Genomic DNA, 25263 nt, shown 5'->3' on the forward strand with positions numbered 1-25263 from the left:
TCAGCGTGGCCAGGGCATGGCGAGGTGTCAACATTATTCAGGTGAGTCTAATTTACAGTCAACTTGAGAACCACTGTTCTAACTCAGTCTCTAGTTCCTGATCTGTAAGGGTTACTGCCAGTATTCAATAAGATAATATTTATTAAGAACCTGACACAGGACTTAGTACATAAAAAGTGCTCAAGAGTTATATTATAATAGTAGTTATTATTAAGCATTAATTAATGTTGGCTTTAATACAATTAATGACAGATGAATTGATGTTAATACAAAATTCTGCACTATACTGAATAGGGCTTCCACAGTTCTGAAAAGTAATAGATTAACGATTCCATATAAAGGGAGGCTTGGTGGCCATCATCGTGGTTCTATACACTTTCTAGTGAGACCCTTTTATCATTTCCTTAAGCAAACTCTCTTGGTTAGAGTTAAAGAAGGGCTCCCTTTTTGCTGACTTAAATCTAAAATAAGTCAAGTCATAGTAAGGATTGATTAAGGTCCCAGTCCTGGGAGGAGAAAGCCAGAGACCTGGGTCAGGTAAAACCAGAGAGGATCTCTTTAGTGGCTTATATTGATGGAACAAAAAAGAGTGAGAGATGGACTCATATAAGGTATGAAATTCAGCAACATTTCTCATGAACGAGAATAGCCACAAAACACCCTGGGAAGCTCTACCAGCAATGTTTCTCAATAGTGTTATTATAGTAACTTTTTACCCTCCCTGAAGGAAACCCACACAATGTCTGCCTTTTTGCATAGGTGCCTTCGGCTTCACCACTGCCATCTGCCAAGGCCAAGCACAATACCGTTCCATCAAGGCCCATTTAGAGCCATCCCACTAACCCTAATAATATGGGCAAGACTCCTTGATGCATCTAGAGACTGCATCACAGCCTTATGGTTGAAAGATGGACAGTTATAGACAGAAAAGCTTAACTAAAATAGTCAAATTTAGCCTGGGCATGGTGGCTCATGCCTGTAATTTCGGCACTTTGAGAAGCTGAGGTGGGAGGATCCCTCGAGCCCAGGAGTTCAAGACCAGCCTAGGCAATATGGCAAAGACTCATCTCTACAAAAATATACAAAAGTTAGCAGGGCATGGTTGTGCATGCCTATAGTCCCAGCTACTCAGGAGGCTGAGGTGGGAGGATCACCTGAGTACCAGAGGTAGAGGATGCAGTGAGCCATGATTATGCCTCTGCACTACACCCTGGGCCACAGAGTGAGATCTTGTCTCAAAAAAGATAAATGAAAAGTAAAATAAAATGGTCAAATTCAAGCAAAAGAATGTAAGATATTGTCTTACCTTAAGTTCTGGCAATCTTATTTCCAATCCCACACCCCCTCACTCACTTTTATCTAATTACTCTGGCCTTCTCACTCGTCCTTAAAAATACCCAGTAAATTTCAACATTTTTCATTTCGTGTTCCTGCTGCTTGAAATATTCCTCTCAGGAAGAGAGGACTTGATTCCTCAATTCATTCAGATCATTCTTCAAAGGTACTAACTCAGAGAGGCCACAGTTGAACTCTCCTACCTAAGAGAACTCTCCACACCCTCCATTTTTTCTTCAAAGCACTTTTATTACCTGACCTTTTATTAATATTTTATGTCTATTGTTTTGTTTACTGCCTGTCTCCCCCATTTGAATGTGAGAGTATAACCAGTTTGCTCACTGTTGTCCTCCCAATGCCAAGGGCAATGCCTGGAATGTAATGGATGTTCAATAGATATTTGTTGACTGAATGACTACATAAATGAACAAATGGATGAATGAAATGAGAAATCTGACATAATGAAACTAAATGATAAATATAGAAATAGAAATGTTTTTATATTATTTTTCATTTTAGTAACCAAAGGCCAGATAAGTAATATGAATAAATGATTCTTATAAATTTTTCAGAATTTCTTTGTCCCTGCACATTTTAATTATTTATAAGAATAAAACAAATTATGTTAACCTCCTCACAGAAGAGGCACAATGTTTTACACATTTTTTCTTCACTTATGTTTGCTCCTATGATATCATAAAAATATATTAATATTATTATTTTCATTCCTTACCTACTGGTATAATTATTCAAAGAAACATCTTTTAACCATAATATTTTTTTTACCTTGGAACCAGGCAGTCAGCTCTCTGAAGAGTTGTGGCATCTAGTTCAAAAAGGGATGCAATGTCATTGCCATGTGGGACTGAAACCAAAGTATACATGATCTTCTCCCCTGCCTGGCGTTTTTTCTTTGAAGTTGGATGGTCATCTCTCTGTTGAGGAAGTACAAGGTTATTTACTTTTATCCAGTTTCTTGCTAAACTCTCCAGTTAATCAGATGACAGGGTTTAAATGCGCATGTTATTTCTTCCTTGGATTGGAGAAGTGTCTATTTCACATCACCCAGAAACACTAGCTCTAGACCGACAGCCATTGAGCCCTGTCAACAGGGATGAGTCCCACACTCCTGGGGTGGGGTGGGTTGATCTGCCCACATCATTAAGGCACTAGTGGTACCAATAGTTATGGACCCTTCCCTCGTTCTCTTACACCTATTTACAAAGTAGCAATTTTGACCATTCCACAGTTAAAACAAACACAGAGAAGAGCCTGTGTGTTGAATCATCTAGATTTCTTAAGTTAAAGTAAGCATGGCAGTGTGCAGGAGTTCATACCTAACTCCCCAGGCATAATAATACTTGGAGAAGTGCAGAATCAACAGCAACATTCCCATTCACCACCTGCTTGCGGCCCTAGATTTAAGAACATACTATAATTCCATAAGAAACAAAATAAAAGGAGATCTCCACAAACAGACACCTTCATAATGATGTGAAACTTGGTCAAAGGTTCCAGCACACCCTACCATTTTAAGCAGATGCCAACAGGAGATTAATGAGTTTGTGCTTTTACTTGAACTTCCGCAAGTCCCAGTACCCCATGGAAGAACTGGTTGCACAAGAAACCAAAACAGGGGATGCAATATAAGCTTGGTAGTTAGTAGATAAAAATAGCGACTTACACATATTTATTAAAACAGGCGAAATTTGAAAATGAGAGTGGAAGAGAGAAAGACAGACAGACACACTGTCACTGCACCATCACAGGACGGTGAATGAAACTGAGGGAAGGAAGGGATGGTCAAAAGGCAGATGCAAGCAGCATACTATATCCACGGGCAAGTGTTTCTTTAATGGCTGTTGCAACAAGATATTACTCCTGATCATCCCAGAACATTCACTTGGAGTCTCTACCTCCTCCCAAAGAGTGTCAATATCATTTTACTTGGATCAAAACAGCCTTGCAGTTTTGTTTCTGGACTCTTCTGTAAATGGTGCATAAATTGGTAGCATTGTTGAAATGGGAATGGGCAGAGGGAACTGCCAGGTTTCCTAAACAGGAGGAGGATTGTTATCTGCTAAAACCCTCACAGCCTTGCAGCACCAGGTAGCTCTTGTCATCTTTGACTTCTGTGTCTTCCACAGAGATCAAAATTCATAGTTAAATGAAAGCAGGGGTTCAGCAAACTCTCCACAAAGGGTGACCCTCATAACAGTAGTTTCTTATTTATAAATATAAATGCTGTTTATTGACTAGAAAAGGGCATACTTGGCATACTATACATCATAAGGGAGTATGAGCATGTGGGAATGAAGAAAATGCAGAAACAGTTAGCAAATAACACTTCTGAATTTTTTTTTTTTTAAGACAAGGTCTCACTCTGTTGCCCAGGCTAGAGTGCAGTGGCACAATCAAGGCTCACAATAGTCTCACTCTCCAGGGCTCAAGAGATCCTCCCACCTCAGCCTCCCGGGTAGCTGGGGCTACAGACGTGTGCCATCACACTGGCTAATTTTTATAATTATTGTACTAACTGGACCTCACTATGTTGCTGAGGCTGGTCTCGAACTCTTGAGTTCAAGCAATCCTCCCTGCTCGGCCTCCCAAAGGTTGGGATTACAGGAGTGGGCCACTGCACCTGGCTGATATTTCTGAATTTATACAGAGCTTCTCACAATACCAAAGCCATTCCTTTGGTTGTTCTCATTAATCCCACAACAAAAAATTTAAGAGAGAGAAAAGTAAGCATTATAATTTCCATTGAGCAAAGAGATGAGTGCAGTTACCTAAAAAGAGATGAAAGATGAGGGAAGGGGAAAAAGAAAGGGGAGGAAGAAGGAGGAGAGGAAGAAGAAGGAGAAGGGAAAAGAGGGAAAGAAGGAAGGAGAGGGGGTGGGGAGAAAGGATGGAGAACAGGAGGGGAGCAGTGGATGGTGGTAATGAACGCTCAGCCCCAAATTCAACTGACCAGGGCCTGAATCCAAGCCAACCCAAGCCAGAGGCCAGGCCTGAGGCCCTTAAATACTGTAGGAGTCACTCCTCTAAGAGTAAATAAGAACTCACGGCTAAGACCCTCCCCCTCCCCCAAGTCTTCTGAAAAAGTTACCCTGGGTCATGGGACCCACTTTCATGGTGATTTGCATGAAGGATGAAGAAGTCTAAGAATTGGAGACAAAATTTATGAGGGGGGAACCCACCTTCTCGTCCCTCAAGAAGAAAGTCTAAATGCCTTTAAACAACCCAATAATGAGAGTAGTCTGTCCAGACAAATGAGTTCGAAGAGATGGCTGGCGCAATGGCCTTAATAGCTTAGGATCATGGAATCTCTTCCCAAATAATCTCTAGTAGTAGTTAGCAGTTAACCTCTAGTGGTAGTTGGCAGTTACTCAAGTGAAATTCTATTGAAATTTATTCCCTGGATTTTAATTAGTCTCTTTGAAACTTTAGACAGCACTTTTACAGTTTTATCCTGCATTGCAATTCCCACAATGGGTTGTGAGTAAGATCCTTAAAAAAAATAAAAATAAAAAAGTGGGAGAGAGTGAGCTAGTTTGAATGGAAAGGTAGCAAGAGGGGAAAAAGAAGAAAAGGGAAGTGAGTGTGGTACACTAGAAGAAAAGCAGGAGTGTGCAAGAAAAATGGCCTCTGGTCCAGTGTCACTGAATATTCTTTTTATTGGCAGGGAAAAAAATGATATCTAAAAATATGTATAGCTTACTAAGCAGTGAGAGCTATGAGTTAATATTATTAACCTATTTTTTAGATGAGAACACTGAGGCTTTAGGGGCCAAGTTTGTATAATTCTCATGTGGTGGAGCTGAATAGCAAATCCAGCTCTAGTTGACTCCACAGTCCTAACCTGTTAACTATTATGCTACAGAGAGACCCTGATCGTCAAGAAGGCTCCCAGAAAACCATCAACTAACAACCTGGAGAAGATAAACATAATGGACTCTCCATGTTTGCCTTTTTTGCTCTACTTCTGTGACTGCCTGTTGCTGGGTTTATTTTTTTAAAACAAAAGAAACCAAGATGCCAAGAAAAGCCCAGGACCAGATGGCTTCACAGCTGAATTCTACCAAACATTCAAAGAACACCAATCCTTCTTAAACTCTTCCAAAAAAAAAAAAAAAAAAAAGAAGTAGAAAAGATACTATCAAACTCATTTTATGGGGCCATCATTACCCTAACACCAAAGCCAGACAAAGACACCACAAGAAAAAATCTACAGGCCAATATCTATTAATATAGATGCAAAAATTCTCATCAAAATACCAGCAAACTAAATTCAACAACAGGTCAAAAAGTGTATACACCATGACTAAGTGGGATTTATCCCTAGGATGCAAGGTTGGTTTAAACATATGCAAAACTACCAATGTGATATACTACATTAACAGAATAAAACATAAAAAGCACACGATCATCTCAATCAATGCAGAGAAAGCACTTGACAAAGTTCAACATCCCTTCATGATAAAAAAAAAAACTCTCAACAAAATAGGTGTAGAAGGAAATTTCCTCAACATGATAAAGGCCATTTATGAAAAGCCCATAGCTGATATCATAGTCAATGGGGAAAACCTGAATGCTTTTCTTCCAAGACTTAATACAAGGCAAAACTGCCCACTCTCACCATTTCTATTTAACACAGTACTGGAATTATTAGCAAGAGCACATAGACAAGAAAAAGAAATAAAGATTGGGAAAGAAGAGGTAAAATTATCCCTGTTTCAAGTGACAGGATCTTATATGTAGAAATCCTAAAGACTCCACTAAAAACTGTTAGAACTAATCAATGAATTTAGTAAAGTTGCAGGATACAAAATCCACATACAAAAATCAGTCACATTTCTTTTCACCAATAAGAATCTATCTTAAAAGATATCAAATTCCATTTATATTAGCGTCAAAAACAATTCCATCTATAATAGCGTCAAAGAGAATAAAATATTTAGGAATAAATTTAACAAAAGAAGTGAAAGATCTGTACTCTGAAAACTATCAAACACAGAGGAAAGAAACTGAAGAAGATACAAATCAATGGAAAGATATCTCATGTTCATAGATTGAAAGAATCAATATTAGTAAAATGTCCATACTACCTAAAGCAATATACAGATTCAGTGCAATCCCTATGAAAATTCCAAAGGCATTTTCAATTGGAAATAGAAATAACAGCCCTAAAAGTTGTATGGAACTACCAAAGACCCAGAGTCTTCAAAACAATCTTAAAAAAGAAATGCAAAGTTGGAGCCATCATACTTCCTGATTTCAAATTATATTACAAAACAACATTAATCAAAACAGTATGGTATTGGCATAAAAACAGATACATAGACCAATGAAATAGAATAGAAAGCCCAAAAATAAACCCAAGCATACACAGTCAACTAATTTTTGACAAGGCCATCAAGATGACACAATGGGAAAGTATAGTCTCTTCAATAAATTGTGATGGGAAAACGAGATATCCACATGCAAAAAAAAAAATGAAACTGGACCCTTATCATACACCATACATAAAAATCAACTCAAAAGATCTGAGCATAAGATCTGAAACCAAAAAACTCCTAGAAGAAAACACAGAAGCAAAGCTTCTTCATATTGATGTTGACAAGGATTTTTTGGCTATCTCACCAAAAGCACAGGCAACAAAAGCAAAAATAAACAAAGTGGGACTACATCAGACTAAAAAGCTATACACAGCAAAGGAAACAATCGTCAAAATGAAAAAGCAGCCAAGGAATTAAAAAAGTATATTTGCAAACTAAGCCAGATAAAAGTTTAATATACAAAATATATAAGGAATTCACAAAACTCAGCCAAGAAACAAGTAACTCAATTAAAAAATGGACAAAGGACCTGAATAGACATTTCTCAAAAGAAGACATTCAAATAGCTAACAGGTATAAGAAAAGGTGCCCAACAGCACTAATCATCAAGGAAATGCAAATCAAAACCACAATGAGATGTCACCTCACGCCTGTTAGAATGGCTATTTTCAAAAAGACAAGAGATAACAAGTGCTGAGGAAGGTGTGAAGAAAAGGAAACCCTTGTGCATTGCATTGTTGGTGGGACCACAGATTGGCATGGCCATTGTGGAAAACAATATGGAAGTTCCTAAAGAAATTAAAAATAATACTACTATAAGCCCTAGTAGTACCTCTTCTGGGCATATTCCCAAAGGAAATGAAATACCACCTCATAAAGAAACATACACTCTCACACTCATTGCAGTATTATTCACAATAGCCAAGACATGGAAACAACCTAAGTATCCATCAACAGATGAACAGATAAAGAAATTTGCGCTATATATAATATATGTTTATATACAAAATATGATTCATCCTTGTAAAAGGAGATCCTGCCATTTGTGACAACATGGATGAAACTAGAGAACATTATGCTAAGTTAAAAAAAAAATACACAGAAAGGAAAAAAAGCACATGCTCTCACTTATATGTGGAATCTAAACAACAACAAAACAGAAAAAAAAAAAACACACACAATACATAGAAATAAAGAGAACAGAATAGAACGATGATTACCAGGAGCAGGGGGAATGGGGAAATTGAGGTCACAGTGTACAAAGTCACATATCTGTAGGATGAATAAGGCTAGAGATCTAATGCAGGGCATGTGGAGTATAGTTAATAATCGTGTATTCTATACTGGAAATTTGCTAAGAGAGCCAATTTTAGGTATTTTTATCACAAAAATAAAAGGTAACTATGTGACATGATGGATATGTTAATTTGATTGACTACAGTAACATTTTACTATACATATGTGTATCAAAACATCATGTTATATACCTTAACTATATACAATTTTAAAATGAAAAAGAGGCCAGGAACAGTGGCTCATGCCTATAATCCTAGCACTTTGGGAGGCCGAGGCAGGTGGATCACCTGAGCTCAGAAGTTCAAGACCAGCCTGGGCAACATGGCAAAACCCCATCTCTACAAAAAGTACAAAAATTAGGCATGGTGGCACATGCCTATGGTCTCAGCTACTTAGGAGGCTGTGGTGGGAGGATCACCTGAGCCCAGGAGGTCGAGGCTACAGTGAGCCGAGATTGCACCACTGCATTCCAGCCTCAGTGACAGAGTAAAACTCTGTCTCAAAAAGGAGAAAAGAAAAAAGCGAGGGAGGGAGGCAGGTGGGGAGGAAAGGGAAGGAAGGGATGGAGGGAAGGATGGAGTGAAGGGCAAACTCAAAAGTGTGTTGCTTCATTGATCTATATCATGTAGCTCAACATTAAAATCTAGGTGTTATAATACGATTAGGATGGCAAAAACACAGTTTTTGAACCGAAGGCCTTGAAATCTGATAGTGACACTAAAGCCACACTGCTGTCCAACTGCAAACAGCTGAGGCAAAAAGGCCTGAACAAGGTCTATGCAATCCTCTTTCACAGGGCCCAGTAGAAGACCATGTGCAAGTAGGAATTCCTTCTCAAGGTTAAAAACTGTAGTGACATCTGATACTGAAGAGGACAATGATTACGAAGAACATGGCATACAAAAGGAAGGAAGGAGGAGGTTTAGAAGAGGAAGTGATAATTCTAAAAGAAAGCAAAGGATGTTTGTTTTTAATGATATCCTCAGTAACATGAAAACTTGGAGAGAAATAGACCAGGAGAATTACAGTCACAAAGAAATACTGGAAAGAGCTTTAGGGATTTTGCAATCCTATTGCAGCCAAAAGAAAGAGCCACAAGCACACTAAGTGTTGTTAATACATGTGAGAGAAGATTGCCTTAGAATATAAGGACACAGAAATTATGAACAAGATCAATCAGTTATACAAAAAACCCAAAGGATTTTTGTAACTATTATAGGCAATGGGATTTGGGCACAAGTGGCTTAAGTGGAATATTGGGAAGGCACAATTAAAACATAATATTAACTAACGAAGATAAAACGTTATCAGTCATATTGAACCATGTTTGAATAAAGGCTTATTAACAGAAGATCAGCACGTAACCCAAATAAATGGAGAATCAAACAGTTTCTCTCACCATTGCCTCGTGTAGATTCAATAAATGGCCAGTCTTCTTGGAAAAATAGCATATCCTTAAAAGGAGTACGTGTCATCTAATTTCCTGAGTCTCCTGCACCCCAATATTGTAATTTAGCCTTTGATACATATTCTACTTCAAGGAAAATGCACCAACTGACCCAAATATTTAGATCTATTTGGCAATTGAAAGTTGGCATTGTGGTTTATTCATCAGTCTTTTGTGAGTTCATTTAGCAGGAGTTAATCCTCCTGCATTTATTCCTCTTTTAAAATGCTAATGAAATAAATTTTCTAGACTCATAAGAAGAGATCGGACCCAGGTTCCTAGAGATTGCCCTCCTACCCTAGCCTCCGTGGTAATGTCTCCCTGTAAAGGCCTAACAAGAGTAGTCAGGGACCTCTCTATTTTGACATTCTCACGCTACAACAATTAGACTCTCTTCCAAACACAGAAAAAACTCACCAATTAGGCTTAATTAAAAGAGGTCACTCTGAATTACTTATACTGTTTAAGACTTGTGGTTTTATTTTAATTACATAGGATAAGTGGAATGCGCTATTCCACCCTTCAACAGTTCACTTAGGTTCTTGGAAAATGGCTTTAATGAAATGAAAATCTCCATTTATAAATAGCATACAACACTCGTTTACGTGTGAATAAGAAATTCAAACATGTTTAGAAGATTTTTTTGTTTGTTTGTTTTGTTTTGTTTAAGACAGAGTCTGTCACCCAGGCTTGAGTGCAGTGGTGTGATCTCAGCTCACTGCAACCTCTGATGCCCAGGTTCAAGAGATTCTCCTGCCTCAGCCTCCCAAGTAGCTGAGATTACAGGCACCTGCCACCCAGCCCAGCTAATTTTTTTTTTTTTTTTGTATTTTTAGTAGAGACGAGGTTTCACCCTTCTGGTCAGGCTGGTATTGAACTCCTGATCTCATGATCCACCCGCCTCAGCCTCCCAAAGTGCTGGGATTACAGGCGTGAGCCACCACGCACTGTGCTGTAGCCTTAAGCATTCTGCTTTCATTCTCTTGTACTCTGTTAATTTGCTCAATAAACTCTCTCGGTAGACAGTCTGACAGTAAACGTCAAGCCCACTCCTTCAAATGTGCCCTCAAGCCAGCCTCTAATGACATCTGAATAATGTGTGATAAGTATACAATTTTTAATGTATGGCTCAAGCCTCAATATAGAAAAAAGTCAAAAATATATCTTCATAACCTGAAGACAATTCAGTTTAAAATTGTGTCCTTGTGGCTTTTGTTTATAAACTCATATTGATTTTTTTAAGAAAAAAGACACAGAAACACTAGTTTCCCACAGAGAATTACAGAAGTGCAGTGCCCTCTCTCTTGCATCATGAAAATACATTAAGGTATGACAGAACTTAAACAGGTATTAAATTTAACCTCAGCTAGCTCTCCAAAACACTCTCAATTTAGGGTAACGCAGGGCCTTGAATGTTAACCTGGTCTATTGAGCTCTTAATCAAACGAGCATTTTTCACTCAGAAAGAAAGCCATGCAGCCTCTCAGGTTGTACATGGAGAAAAATCTGCTATGAAAAGCCAGCTGAGTCAACTCAACTAATGGCTCTCCTTGCTTCCCATGCCATCCTGGGGCCTGCAGGCATCCGCAAAGCAGTCAGCTCCTAGAACACCTTCTCTGTTGACTCATTTGTGAGTCATCGAATTTTTAGCACAGACATCACGTTGCAATTCTGTTGTTGGGAGCCAGAGACATTCTGTAAGAAATGTCTGCATTTGCAGAGTTGGTTCAGACCTGTGAGTGGCCACAGCAGCGTAACGACGTGCAGGCACGTGTGTTTTTGTTCACATCCTCCGGGGCTCTCACTACTGACTTTATGTAACCGCACATAACACTGCCATTTACAGCTGCAAATACTTCTCTTGCTGAGGTTCCTTAACAAACTGCTACTCTCAAATTAATTTCTGATAGAATCTTTGTTTCTGTGTTTTCCTTATCACCTTGTCACTGATGAATATATAGTAAAACAAGGAAATTCGGGGGTCAGAATCTGGTACTCAGGAAAATTTGAGGGTCTGTCAGAATCTGGTACACCCCCCACCTCCCACATTCTATGGAATAGGATTTTCAGTTGTATTTCCACAAAGTTCCCTGGTTCCTGGAGCATTTCTGTTGATGTATATAAATGCACACAGACTGGTGGTTCTCAACAGGGAATATTTGCCCCCCAGGAGGCATTTGGCAATTTCTGGGCAACTGTTAGTCGCCACAATCAGGGGCCTGCTATTGGCACCTGGTGAGTAGAGGCTGTAGACGCTGCTAAACATCCTACAGGCAAAAGTCATCCCACCACAACAAAGAATTATCTGGCCCAATATGGCCAGAAACCCCGACATCTAAAACAGACATTCCCAAGAAAAATCAGATCACATTCCACATAAATATGGTAATGTTAAGATGGGTAGCGTTAATTCCAAAAAATGCCCCTTCAAAGAGCCATTTGAAAAGATGCAGCCTTTCAAGAAGAAACCAATACTGTCAGGTTCCCAGCTGGGCTTGATACGGTTCCAATGTTTACAGGGTCCCTGTGGATGCTGTACATTTGTAAGATTGGAAATAACAGACTCCTTTGTAGAATAAATACAGCAATTTGTGTCTTAATGGGAGCTCTGACACACACTGCCTCATTTCAGCGGCACCATGCATGAACCTTTGAAACTTCAAATATGGAAGGCAACATTTTGATAAAGGTTTCTAAATTACAACAAAAAAAATATTAACTGGGCATTAAATAGACAATATCAGGAGAACGAGGAAAGAAAAAATCAGCATGGTCATAATAAAGTCAGTGTTACTGGAACCCAGATCTGAGGTGAAACAGTATTCTGTTTTGGGAAATTGATTGCATATTTCACAGGCTGGAGATAAACTCTAACAGCCCCTTTGTTTTATTCTTTAGACAGAAAAATAATTATTGCTCTGTGGCAAATGGTCTATAAAATAGGAAGCTGTATTGGTAGCTTTATGGCTCCACATTCCCAATTTTCTTTGCTCTCAAGCTAGGTATTCTGGAGAGGAAAAAAAATTAAATCAACTGTCTCCAGTTGGATGTCTCCCTGAGATGACAGATGAGACTCAGTCATAAACCTCCACAGCAAAAGCAGACCCATCTGTGTTGAACGCAGTTAAGGTGCTGCCAGTAACAACGGCTTAAACAGAAGAGCACTCTTTCTCACCTTTAGAGGTCAATGAAGAAGTCGTGTTTTGGAATAAAAAGAAGAAAAACTATGAAGTCTAACTAAAAGTTTGATTAACAGAAAGAGTGAACTTCACCATGGATGTACGATCATTTATATAGTTTGTGCTGTTCCATAGAACCTCCATGCCCTATGTAGTCAACGCTCGGTATCTGCAGGGGATCGGTTCCAGGACCCCCTGCAAATAGAAAAATCTGCTCAAGTTTCTTATGTAAAATTGCATAGTATTTGCATATAACCTATACATATCCTCTTATATACTTTAAATCCTCTGTAGATTAGTCATAATATCTAATACAGTGTGTCAGGTAAATACTTGTTATATCGTATTGTTTTTTAATTTATATTATTATATTTTGGTGTTTTTGATCTGTGGATGTTTGAATACACAGATGCAAAACCCCTGCATAGGGAGGAAGACTGTATTCTCCCACTCTGTTCAGGCCAAAAAAATCATCAGTAGTATCAGCAAATATTACGTAGTAGAAAGGAGATGCGCAAAGATTTAATTCAGTTGTACAATTTGAAATTTCGATATGATGCTCTTTTAATAGAAATAACTTACAAATTCAAAGCGTTTCCATCTGTCTGATCTTATTTTATCCTCATGGCATGCAGGTGAAGTACATAAGACAAACGTCTTCATCCCATTACACAGGTGGGGAAACTGAGTCTCAAGAAAGCTATCTCACTTGTCCAAGGCCACACAAGTTAATGGTGGTGCTAGAACAAGACTCTCTTGGCCCTACACCATGCTGAAGAAGTCACACAGAATATTACAAAAATAAACCTTGTGAAAGAGAAAAGCAGCAGCCCCTGTCATCCAATAGGTGGTCTGGTCCTCTTAGCAAGGCCATGCTGTTCTCTCTTGAACAATTTCACAGAATGTCATCAGACAAGGCCACTCTGTGACTGTGATGGATCAAGACAAAACAAGACCATTCCCTAATTATGTCTAAACATAGACAAAACATGAATATTGTCCAAGCCACAAAATGACTAAACATCCCTCTCCCCCAACTAATATGAGTGACTGTTGCTTCCTTAGAAGCCTGTCCTCCCTATAGATAAAATTTATTAAGATACCAATTACAGAATTCCTCTTCCTGACAGCATTCTCATCCACAGCAAAGCCTCACTTCCTTAAATCCTCCCTTAAATCCTCCCTTACACAAAACACAAATCCTCTAGTAAGTTCTTTCTGACATGCTCTGAGATGCCCCACAGCTCCCCATGGCAGGTGTCCTTTCCCGCTGCGTAAGTAATAAACCCAACTTGTTCAACTACCCATGTGTTCCTGGTGGTCTTTGGGTGGAGGCCATTGACAAGCTTATAGTAAGAACCAAAGAAGTCATGATTCACACTTTGCTTTTTAAACCTGCTTACTGACAGCATTTTCCTAAATCACATGAGAGTAAGAACCCAACAGTCCTGAGGCAGCCATGTGAAAACCAACAAGAGAAGAGCCCACTCAGTACGCTAAAATTGAATTATAAATAGGAGATCCAATTGATCAAATAAACCTATCTCTATGTTTAGAGACATTTTGATATGTTAAAGGTTTTATTGGGCCAATTACCTGATACTTCACAGCCTTATTTCTATTGTAAGCCTGGCAGTCAGAGAAGGGAGTCAAACAGAAGGGATTGAATGAGGTACAGAAATTCTGATCGGATTTACCTCCCCCAGGTCAATATCCTCATAAAACCTAAAGCTATGTACCAACGCAAAGATACTGGCTGTGTTAATGAAACATTCCAATTCTTTCTTTCAAAGGGTAGAATTTTGAATGATGCAGTAATAATACCTACCAATTTCAAAAGGAATTGCTAAACTTCTAAGAAAACTGAATTATAGACTGTATCTAGATTACATCAAAATATCTAGTTAAATAGCTTTTTAAAACTTTTTGAAAATCTAGCCCATCATTCAGAGATTCTGTCTGCATCACATCAAATTATCCTGAATTTCTGAATTTTTGATTGAATAAAGAAGCCATGTTGTCACCATGAAGCTTTCTTCTTCACAGATGGCTAAATAAGCAGGGTAAATAATCATAAAGATTGTCATGAAAACTGGTGTTAAAATAAGATTGAGATGTTTTTCAAGTAGGACATGTTTGAAAATCAGAAAAATCAGTTAGCTAGATGCTTCAAGTTCTCCAAAAATAAAACCCAAATTATTTTGAATCCAAAAGGAATGTCCTATTGTCCTATTTTAACATCATCACACCATAATTCCATTTATCCTTCTTAATTTCTGTGCATTTCTGGAAACGAAACCTAGACCCATCAGATCTCTCAGATGCCAGCTGCCTTCAGCACTCCACCAACAATGGCCTCCAAGTTGCATTGCAAAAATCTTCCCAAGCACCCATTATTGAACATTTTCTCATAATCTAAACCACATCACCTTTTACCTGTGACCCACAGGCTCTACTCAGAAAATCTCTGAGTTCCTACTCTTCAAATTTGCTATTAAAATTCCAATCTGTCCATATAAAATACAAACAATATGTTTGAGATGTGTTGGAGAAACGCCAATTCTACTCACCACATTTTTTCCTTCATTTTGGGCATCTCGATAATCAGGATTAAGCTAGAAAAACAAAGGAAGATTAGTTTTTCATTGCTATGAAAGGCATGTTAACAAGACCAGTGATCTTCAATTCAATTAATTATTCTATCCTCAACTAAATTTAATATAAAAAGAAGCTAGGAAAGAAACTATCAGGAAAAATGACAATTTAAAATATTACCATCAAACCCTAGTTGCTAACAAAAGCTAACATGCCAAGTTCATTGCCTTGGTTTCTGTCAGAACTGTAGACATCTTTGAAGAAGTAAGAATTGACCATATCACCTCCTCTGGAAAAACATTCAACAGAGTTCACCATTTTACCCTTTGCAACAAGTGCCGTTTACCAATAACTCAGACACAAATTGAAATTTTAAAAAAGGGAAATTGATGATTTGAGATCATGCTTTACATGTTATGCACACAAAGAAAAGGAAAACGAACCAGAGTAAAAAAGGAGCTACGTATCAGGTATGTGAGCAAATACATGAGGACTACTGAAACTAACAAACACATGTCTTCAGGCTTGGATAGTGGCATTTTGGAGCCAATCTGATGACAAAGATGAGTTCTGGATGTGTTGAGTACGGACCCTTGCGTCATGTGGCTGATTGAAATCCATGACTCCTCACTCCCACTTGTCCTCAGTCTCAAAGCGATTCTTAGTTGCTCTGAACTAGTTGATCACTCGTAAAGCAATAGATGTATGAGGTGTGTTTCTTGAAACATCAAGTTGTCCAATTGAATTTAATCATTTTAATGTGACTCAACTGGTGTACACAATGCACAATCCCAGTAAAGTTACCATTTAAAACGTAAGGTCAGGAGTCTTCCTCATAATACCATTTATCTAGCAGCTCTGAGAATTGTCCCTTCCAACTTATCACTAAATACCAATGAGGGTTCTGAAAAAACCAAAAGCAAAGCAAAATGAAAGGAAAAAACTCCCAATCTCATTAAGAACTAAGGCTGAAAAAAAAAACTAAATTCCAAATCTTCAAAGACCTGATGCTAATTATAAAGTAGATAGTTCTTGGGGACAGGCAGGTAATGACCCGGTTTTTATCATGTGGCAAACTTCAACGTCTCTTTAAGCTAGTGGCCATGTAAACAAAGATAAGAAGATACTGAGTCAGTTTGAACGCTGACGTAGAAAACCAGAGAATTTACCGACCAAAAACCTATAGAGAAGGGTTTCTCTATCACTGGCAAGCTGCCGTGAAATTATGCAGAAAACTGCTTCCCTAGTCTGCTACCTGTCTCTGTCTTTACATGACCAAAGAGATGCCCAGAAAATAAGTGGGCAGAAAGTGGAGGGAAAAGATGATGGCCAAGGCCTTTCTGGGAAGCATGGTGTGAAGAGAGAAAAGGAATGCTGTATGCTGGAACGACATTGCATGATGATACAGAAATAGCAAAGGGGTAGGACACAGAAGCAAAGCAACTGCTGTTGAGCCCGGGTGTGTAGAGTCCATAGAATCCACAGAGTCCATGTCTGCTCAATCTGGGAACTGCACTGCAAGTGCACCCATCAGCCAGTCCTGCAGCTGAACATTTAGAAAGAGGATTGAATTGTCACGCTAGAGAATTTAAATATGGAACGAAAGGACAATCCACTCAACCCTCTGGTTCTGCGCAGAGCTCACTCATCTGAGATAACAAGGAAAGAAGAAAGGAAGGAAAAAACAAAATAGGACTGATGGAACACTAAGTTAGAACAAGGGAAATTCCTTCTCAGAGTCTCTCTCAACATTTCCTATGATATGATGCAAAACGAATTTTCAGGAAATGGTTTGGCATTCTCAGGAAAGTACAAATAAACATGACCTCTACATAAAGGCAACAAAATAACATAAAGAGTTAAAATTATAGTATAGAAACCATATATTGCCAGGCGTGGTGGCTCATGCCTTTAATCCCAGCACTTTCGGAGGCCAAGGTGGGTGGATCACCTAAGATCAGGAGTTCGAGATCATCCTGGTCAACATGGTAAAACCCCGTCTCTACTAAAAATACAAAAATTAGCTGGGCATGGTGGCGGACACCTGTGATTCCAGCTACTTGGGAGGCTGAGGCATGATCATTGCTTGTACCCAGGAAGCAGATTTTGCAGTGAGCTGAGATTGCGCCATTGCACTCCAGCCTGGATGATGAAGTAGACACTGTCTCAAAATAATTATAATAATAATAATATGTACATAATAAAATAATAACATAAATAATACAAAATAAGAGAAGTTAAAGAAGATTTCAATATACATGAAAACATAAATACAAAATTAAAATTCACATTAGCACTAATAGAAAGCATAGTTACAGAAAATCAGCAATGCAGAGGATGAGCAGCTGAGTGGCTACCCCTCCATACAGAAGGAAGGTATCCAGAAATGAGAATTAGGAAAAAGAAAATGGTCACAGACAACCAGAGAAGGGACAACAACTAACGGGAGACCATTAGACCTCTCAAAATGAAGATAGAATAAGTGGAACACAAGTAATAATCAAAGATAATAGAAGATAAAAACGTTTCCTCAGCTGAAGAAAGAATTGTGTATGCAGAGGTTACCCTATCCGTGGAAATCAACCACAAAAGATTGACACATTCATTTCAAGATGATAAGGGGAAAAGGCAGAGAAAACAGTGGTAGGGACGTAAAACAGAGCCAGAAATTAGGCTTTTAAAAGCATGTCATGTAAGAGAAGAATAATAAACTAAATATGGTATATTCAAACGATGGAGTACTCGGCAATGAATATGACGAGCTTCTCATGCAAGCAACAAGAATGAATCTCAAAAACGTTAAGTAGAGGAAGGCACACACAAAAAACAACATACTGCATGATTCCATTTAGATGAAATAAACAAACAAAACTACACTACGGTGAAACAAATCAGAAAATGAGTAGGGGTATGAGGGAAGGAAGTAAGGATGGAAAGCAGTACCCAGCCCAAGAGTCTCATGACAGCAGTCTTTCAGTTTTCAGAACTGACACACAAGGAGGGTAAGAAGATACAGGTCACCTGTTAATTCTGGGACAGCTATTGAGGGGACTTGAGGCTGGCCTTTGTCTACAGAGACCCCGACTTTCCCTCAGACTCCTTAAGTTCCCTTCAATTACGAGTAACAGAATTAGTTCCAAGAATCCAAGAGTGAAAGGTAGAGGGCAAACAGTGAGTTAACTGGCCTCCTTTCTACTGATTAAAGAAAACATTTTCACTGGGTAGTAAAGAAAATTCTAGCACAGTGTTCAGAAGAAGTTTATTCACCTATTTTAGTCAAGTTTCACCATAGCTTTTAAAAACTTTGTTTTCTGTTTGAAAAATTTCAACTTTTCTTTTAAATTAAAAAAAAATCCATACTAAAATTTTAGCTAAATTATATCCAAATGATACGCAATATGTTCAACCAAGGATGTACCTTATGGCCCAAGTTTTCACTCAGTACACATTAGAATAGTTATTACAGATACTTTAAATTCATGCTGGAAACCATGATATATCCCTCACTAAAACATGCACAAAAACAGGAATTCATGTACCTACGTCAAACACAAAATAAAATAATTTATGCTCTCTGAAACTTAGATCATATATTCTACCCCAAAGACAATGTTACCTTCTAAAATCAGTCTTTACGTATTTCCCCCACTTAGGATTACCCGTCCCTGACTGGCTGTCTGGGGAAGTGAATTCCAGTCTCTGCTCTATAAGGAACCACCAGCGTCTTTAGGAAAGGAGGCCTAATGCCCATGGAACTCAGTGTCCTCATCTGCAAAATGAGAAAAAGACTATGACTAAACCAGGACTCTATGTCAATAAATTTTACATATTCATATCTTTGGCAGCAAAACTACAGATGGTGCCAATCAGTTAGATTTTGCCTCATCTGTGTCTCTCAGGCTGCAATATGATTTTTTAAATAATTAACATAAAGCGATTACCTCAGTAAACTCAATAAAGTATAAATAATAACAATAATGATGAGGAAGAAAAGGAAGAGGAGAAGGGAAAGGAGGAGAAAAAGCCACCCAAATAAATTCAGGGCCATATAAATTTACTAACATTAACTATTAAAGGCCAAATAAATATATGCTTTAAATTATACTGCTGCTTCCCATCTCTAAATAGGATAATAGCCGTAATTATCAAAGAGACTATAAGATGAATGGAAAAAAAATTATTTTTTAAAGAAGCAGGAAAAAGACATGGTCATATGGAGGTCTTTTAGGACTCAAAGTCTTTATGTTAAAAAAATAAATTATAAATTTGGCATTGGAGAGCTAATATGCCATTCAATCATTTATTCAATAAATATTAATAGAGCATCTATAATAGGCAAAGCATTGCAGCATATGGTATTTTAGCAAAGACAAAGAGAATATGGTCCCTGACCATAAGACATTACAACCTAGGAGGGAAAATAAGACATAAATACAGTCAGCTGAAATACAAAATAAAATGTGACAAGGGACATAAGACAGGAATGAATAATTTATAAATAATATAGGTCAGAGGAAGGAGGGATCTGTGGTGGGCAAATTTATTCACAAATTATTCATGGAGAAGGTAGCATTTGAGATAAGCCTTGAAGGACAGGTAGAATTTTAACTGGCAGAGCAGGAACGAGGGAGTGAAGAAGGCAGCAAGGCTGGAGGGGCCACTGCCATATAGATGAGAAAAATGAGACTTCTATAGAGAAGACCTATTGGTGTCACTTATGAAATACTTTTTTATACTCTCTTAAAGGTTAATTCATTTAACCTTACAATTATACTATAAGACAAGATTCTTAACACAGTTTACAGACGAGGCACTTGGAGCACATCAACTGAAGTGCTTTATGCAAAGTCACACCACTGGGGAGTGGCAGGGTGGGCAAGCACAGGTCTAAGGGCTCCAAAGCCACATCTTTCAGCTCCTGTAGCATGCTGCTTCCCTCCTGCCTCCATAAAGCAGAGAGGTGTGATGCAAGCTGGGAAGGAGGGTCAGCCCAGACCATCCAGGCCTTTAAACCACAGGCTAGAGAGTTTGCATCCATATTCAGAAGATGCAAGGGGACAGAGGATGAAAGAGGGAAAGAAACTAAGGGCAGTGGTCCAAGGAAGAGGTGGGTGGACCCAAATGAAGATAATAATGCTGGAATAAAAAGGAGAAAGTGGATGTGAAAGATTTTGCAGAGACAGAATCAGGAGAATCTGAATGTGTAAACTCAGAGAGAAAACTGTTAATCATGACTCTCACGTCTTTAACTATGAACTAAGAAAAGTCACTATTTTGCAAGGAAACACATTTTAGATAAATTTACTGATTTTGTATGGCAATGGCATATTCAAGATCAAAGGCAGGGTCCACCGCCGCCATGGGAGTGAGTGACAGAGAGGGAATGTAGAGACCCACTACTAATCTTTGAAGACAATCTTCAATTAAATGGCCAAAGAGGAATATAAAGAAGTCAGGTGTGGTGCAAAATGACAGAGAGAGAGAAACATCATAAATACCTAGGCAGTGAAAGTCATGATTGTACCACAATCAACTGGAAAACAACTGCACCCTTCCATCTAACACAATAGGAAGAAGCAGACCGGAAGTTTTTAAGTACATAATACCTATTTATTTTCTTAAAAGAGGAGCTTTGCTTTTTTTTTTTTACAATGAAATGTGTTTTGATCAATTTTTATTATATATAATACTGAAATCATAAATTTATCATGTGTGTATTTTTAAATAATTATATTAAATGTTCCTCTTTCCAATGACTGGCGTTTCAGGTTTATTATTGTGATTGATAAGCCTAGAAAAGAAAGGAGAGAAAATAACCTTTACTGGGTGTATATGTGTGTCAGGTACAGTTTCTATATTTTGATATATAACATTTTATACGTATGTATAGGGTCTGGTCTGTATGTTCGTCTACTGTGTTTATGTATACATATACATACATACAAACCAGGCCCTTTCCACATACTATGGCTGATACATTTGAGAGAGAATTAAACATTTAAAACTATAGCCCCAATAGTCATAAAATTATATGCTACTATACAGTTTCTTGAGTACTCTTGAGTACTGAGTTTTTAGCTAATTAATTAAATCCAAAGACTACTGAGTAGTCAGGAAATAAGTGTTTACTGCCATCTGGTGGAAGTTTTGCCTATCTACAAACAAATAAGCTAGTTGTCTTTAAAAGGGCTTTTATTCCAATCCTGAATAAATGACATTATTATGCATTACTTGATCTATATTGCTTTGGAAAGGTCATCAAAAGTTTCTGCTTTAGTAATATCCAAAGAAAGAAAATGTAGAAAGCAGCAGATCAGAAATTGTGAAGGTGGATTTATAATTCTTCCTACAACTGTGGAAGAACCATTTACTGAGGTCCCCATATTTTCCTATGCAAAATATGGTAAAATTACTTTCTCCCCCACAGACATCGTTGTGAACTCACCTGCACCACTACAGTAATACAAGTAAAACATCTATGACAAAGTGTAGATGAGTGTGTGGACAGCTGTGTCAAAAATATCAGTGTATATTTTCCTTCCCCTCACACCACCTAACCACATATATGCCCCAAAAAACTGACATTGCAAGGGAAAGGGTCTAATAATATGCTCTGTATTACCTCATGAGATCAAAAAGCTTTATCTTTTCATAATTAGATACTTTGTTCCACATTTTATCCATAGGTTTCTAGTGTTGAGGTTTTTGGTTTGGTTTGGTTTGGTTTTTAGGTTTTTTGTTTGTTTGTTTGTTTGAGATGGACTCTCACTCTGTTGCCCAGGCTGTAGTACAATGGTGCGATCTCGGCTAACTGCAACCTCCACCTCCTGGGTTCAAGCGATTCTCCTGCCTCAACCTCCTGAGTAGCTGGGGCTACAGGTGTGTGCCACCATGCCCGGTTAATTTTTGTATTTTTAGTAGAGAAGGGGGTTTCACCATATTGGCCAGGCTGGTCTTGAACTCCTGACCTCAAGTGATCTGCCCACCTCAGCTTCCCAAAGTGCTGGGGTTACAGGTTAGCACTGAATACTTCTTTAAAATTAATCCGAATCCCTAAACTATCCTATTGGATATCTTTCCATTGAATAAGGGACCATTTCTAACCCTTGGTTCGCTTTACTATCTTGCAGAATAAAACTTAAACCGTGCTAAATCTTGTATCATTATCCGAGTTCCCAGGTGTTTTCCACACGTCACCAAAATAAAAAAAAGATGATATTCTTAAATAGCTTGCAACATATGTGTTTTCTCTATATAATTCAACTACAGAATTTCCAGCATATCAAATGGTCCAATTTCCTTTGAATAGTGCCCCCTTTACTTCTACATAAATAATTAGGTTTATTACATTTTTCTGAATAACTAAACCATCCAGTTAGGTGCTGGTTAACATAAAGTATCATACTTGAGCACTGTATCTATAAGTAAACTTTAGATCTTTTTATCTAATTTGCGCTTGCATTTAAGGTTGCAGTCCTTTAAACTTACTATGAGACGTCGTACGGTCACCTACAGATGTTAACAATTAGACATTACCTAGAGCCATTTATCTCAGATGTGCATGTATGGTGGAAGCAATGGCAAAAGAGATCTCAATGTCCCAGAGATTGAGTTAATCTAAATTGTCCTCTAAACTCTTAGAGGACAAGGACCATGTGTTAATCATCTCTGTTTTCTTCACAATGTCAAAGTAAGTACTTCTACCTAGTAGGCATTCAATAAATGTATACTTTCAGTATAACACAGATCAGGGTTTCTCAACCCTTAGCATTACTGGTATCTTGAACCAGATAATTCTTTGTTGTGAGGGGCTGTCCTGTGTATAGTAGAATGTTTAGCTACATCCCATTCCCTAACTGTGACAATAAATAGCAGCTCCCATTTCCCAACTGTCAAAATAAAAATGTCTCTAGACATTGCCATCATTGCCCTCAGTTGAGAGCATTCATTCCTAATACTTTCGTTACATTGGTTTTTTCCATTTTAACAAAACAAATCACCTCTGTGAGCCTGGATTTCTTTTTCTGTAAAGTAAAATTCCTGGATTTAAAACAACAGTCATAGTCCCTATGATTCATTCATCCCATCTTCCAACAGTTACTGAAGGCAAATTAAGTGTCAGGCACTCTTCTAGGCACAAGGCATCCAGCGATGAGTGAAACAGATACAGGCCTTTCATTGCAGGGAACAAAATAGCCATTGAATAGATATACACAATATACACAACGGGTAACAAACAAATACATAGCTAACTGCGAACTGTGATAAGCTCAAAGAAATGCTATAAGCATTTCCTCCCTAAGTGGGGGATTTCTGCAATATCTCAAGTTTATGGAGAATAACTGTGGCATTATCCAGAATCAAAGGCTTTTAAAATTCTAAAATGCTCAATGAATTCTAACTGCGCTATATTATTTGAAAGACCACAATTTAAGTTATTACACAATAGCTTGAGTTAAACTCAAACATATAGACAATAAAAAACACTATTTCAAGTTATTCAAAAGAAACTTCATTTCTGCTTTAGAAAAATTTATCTAAAGAACTTAGAGAAATAAAAGCAATATATGTTAAAATATTCTAATAATCCAAGGCATAGATAGTCTTTTCAGCTGTTCTGGATAAGCACTCAGCATACTTTGCCCAATTGATTAAGAGTAATGTCACCCAAAATGTCTATTTATAAATCATGGTAGTGACTGGCTGGCTGTGTGTTATACCTGACATAGGAACTGTACAAGAGATCATGAGATATTATTGGAAGGATTTTCAGTGGCTCCATGAGGCCGTGTTTCCGATGTCAAAGCATCGTAGTAATCTTTTCCAGAAAAACAAGTTAAATAACTAAACTTTGCCCCTAAACACTTACCTTCCTTAAGTTATCTAAGACATGCCAGTTATTAATAATGATACTAATAATAAAACACTACTCTGCATTTTCTGCTTCCTCTCCAAGAAAGTAAATGGACTTAATATTTACTGCATACTTCTTATGTACAAGGTGCTGTACATCCCCTATCTTCTTTAATTCCAGAATAATACCATATAATATACATTCTTAACTTTTTTACACACAAAGGAACTCAGGTCCAGAGGGGTTAAATATTTGCTTAAAGTCAGACAGATTGTAAACAGTACGCATGGGACTTTTTTCCCACTATGCTAGGCTCTGTCACACTGGCCAATATAAACACCATAAACTCAAAGGCAATTCAAGAATTACATAATCCAATTTACCAGGAATGCCTACAGCACATGAAAGTAATATTTTAAATTATAAATATGTCTGTTAAAGTTGGAAAGGCCATGGGAAAGAAGGTTAATACTCTGCAATGTCTAGCCGCACTGTTAGGTACTTCCCTTTGATGCAAAAACAGCAGCATCCTCAACCACCTCATTGTAAAAAATACATTTTATAAAAATCATCTAATAGGACTCTTAATTTCCCCTGGCCTACTACTCCACTTCCCCTTTTCACAGCCGTGCTATGAAAACTCAGTCTGCACCTACTTCTGCTTCCCAGCTTCCTGATCATTCCTCCACTCCTGCATTCTGGTTTCCACTAAAAATGTTCCCTATAAGTAAGAAATGATTGCATTCTTGCCAGATGATGTAAAGAGATTTGTTTCTGGCCTGTTCAGTAGCACTCCCTCCTTTGTGCAACTCTCTCCTCCCTCGATTGGCATTTGTAATTCAGCCTATTTGATTTTCCAGGTGCTTCTGGCTTCTCAGGCTCCCAGTCTCTCCCTAATCCTTCAAAGATAATTTCCTCATGATTCTACCTTCAAACATCCTCCCACTCTCTTTCTACTCCCTCATGATCTTACCTGTGCTCTGAAAACCCAAATCTAACACTGGTCAATCCCCAAACTTCCAGATGTTTTGAAATCTTCCCCAGCGGACAACTTCACCCAGACATTTTATAAGCATAATCAAATTTGAATGGATTATTTCCCTCACCAATTTGGCACCTCTTCTCATTTTCCCTAATTTGGTGAACGACATCACTAATTCTCCAAAGCCAGAATATTATTTCTTAACCCCTAACACCTGACGGCTTACCACTGCATCA

At 38.0% G+C, this 25263-nt stretch overlaps 1 protein-coding gene across 1 annotated transcript in view; it reads right to left on the bottom strand.

The window, feature by feature from the left end:
- ITPR2 (inositol 1,4,5-trisphosphate receptor type 2) overlaps positions 1-25263 on the bottom strand; it is a 492062-nt gene that overhangs the window by 341379 nt on the left and 125420 nt on the right. Inside the window, exons 10-11 of the mRNA XM_025402066.1 lie at positions 15167-15211; positions 2122-2270 (exon numbers count right to left, since the gene is read on the bottom strand). Of these exons, the coding sequence (XP_025257851.1) occupies positions 2122-2270; positions 15167-15211 (194 nt within the window). The remainder of the gene's footprint in view (positions 1-2121; positions 2271-15166; positions 15212-25263) is intronic.

This window comes from Theropithecus gelada, chromosome 11 (assembly GCF_003255815.1).
Source record: "Theropithecus gelada isolate Dixy chromosome 11, Tgel_1.0, whole genome shotgun sequence".
In the NCBI taxonomy this organism is placed as follows: Eukaryota; Metazoa; Chordata; class Mammalia; order Primates; family Cercopithecidae; genus Theropithecus; species Theropithecus gelada.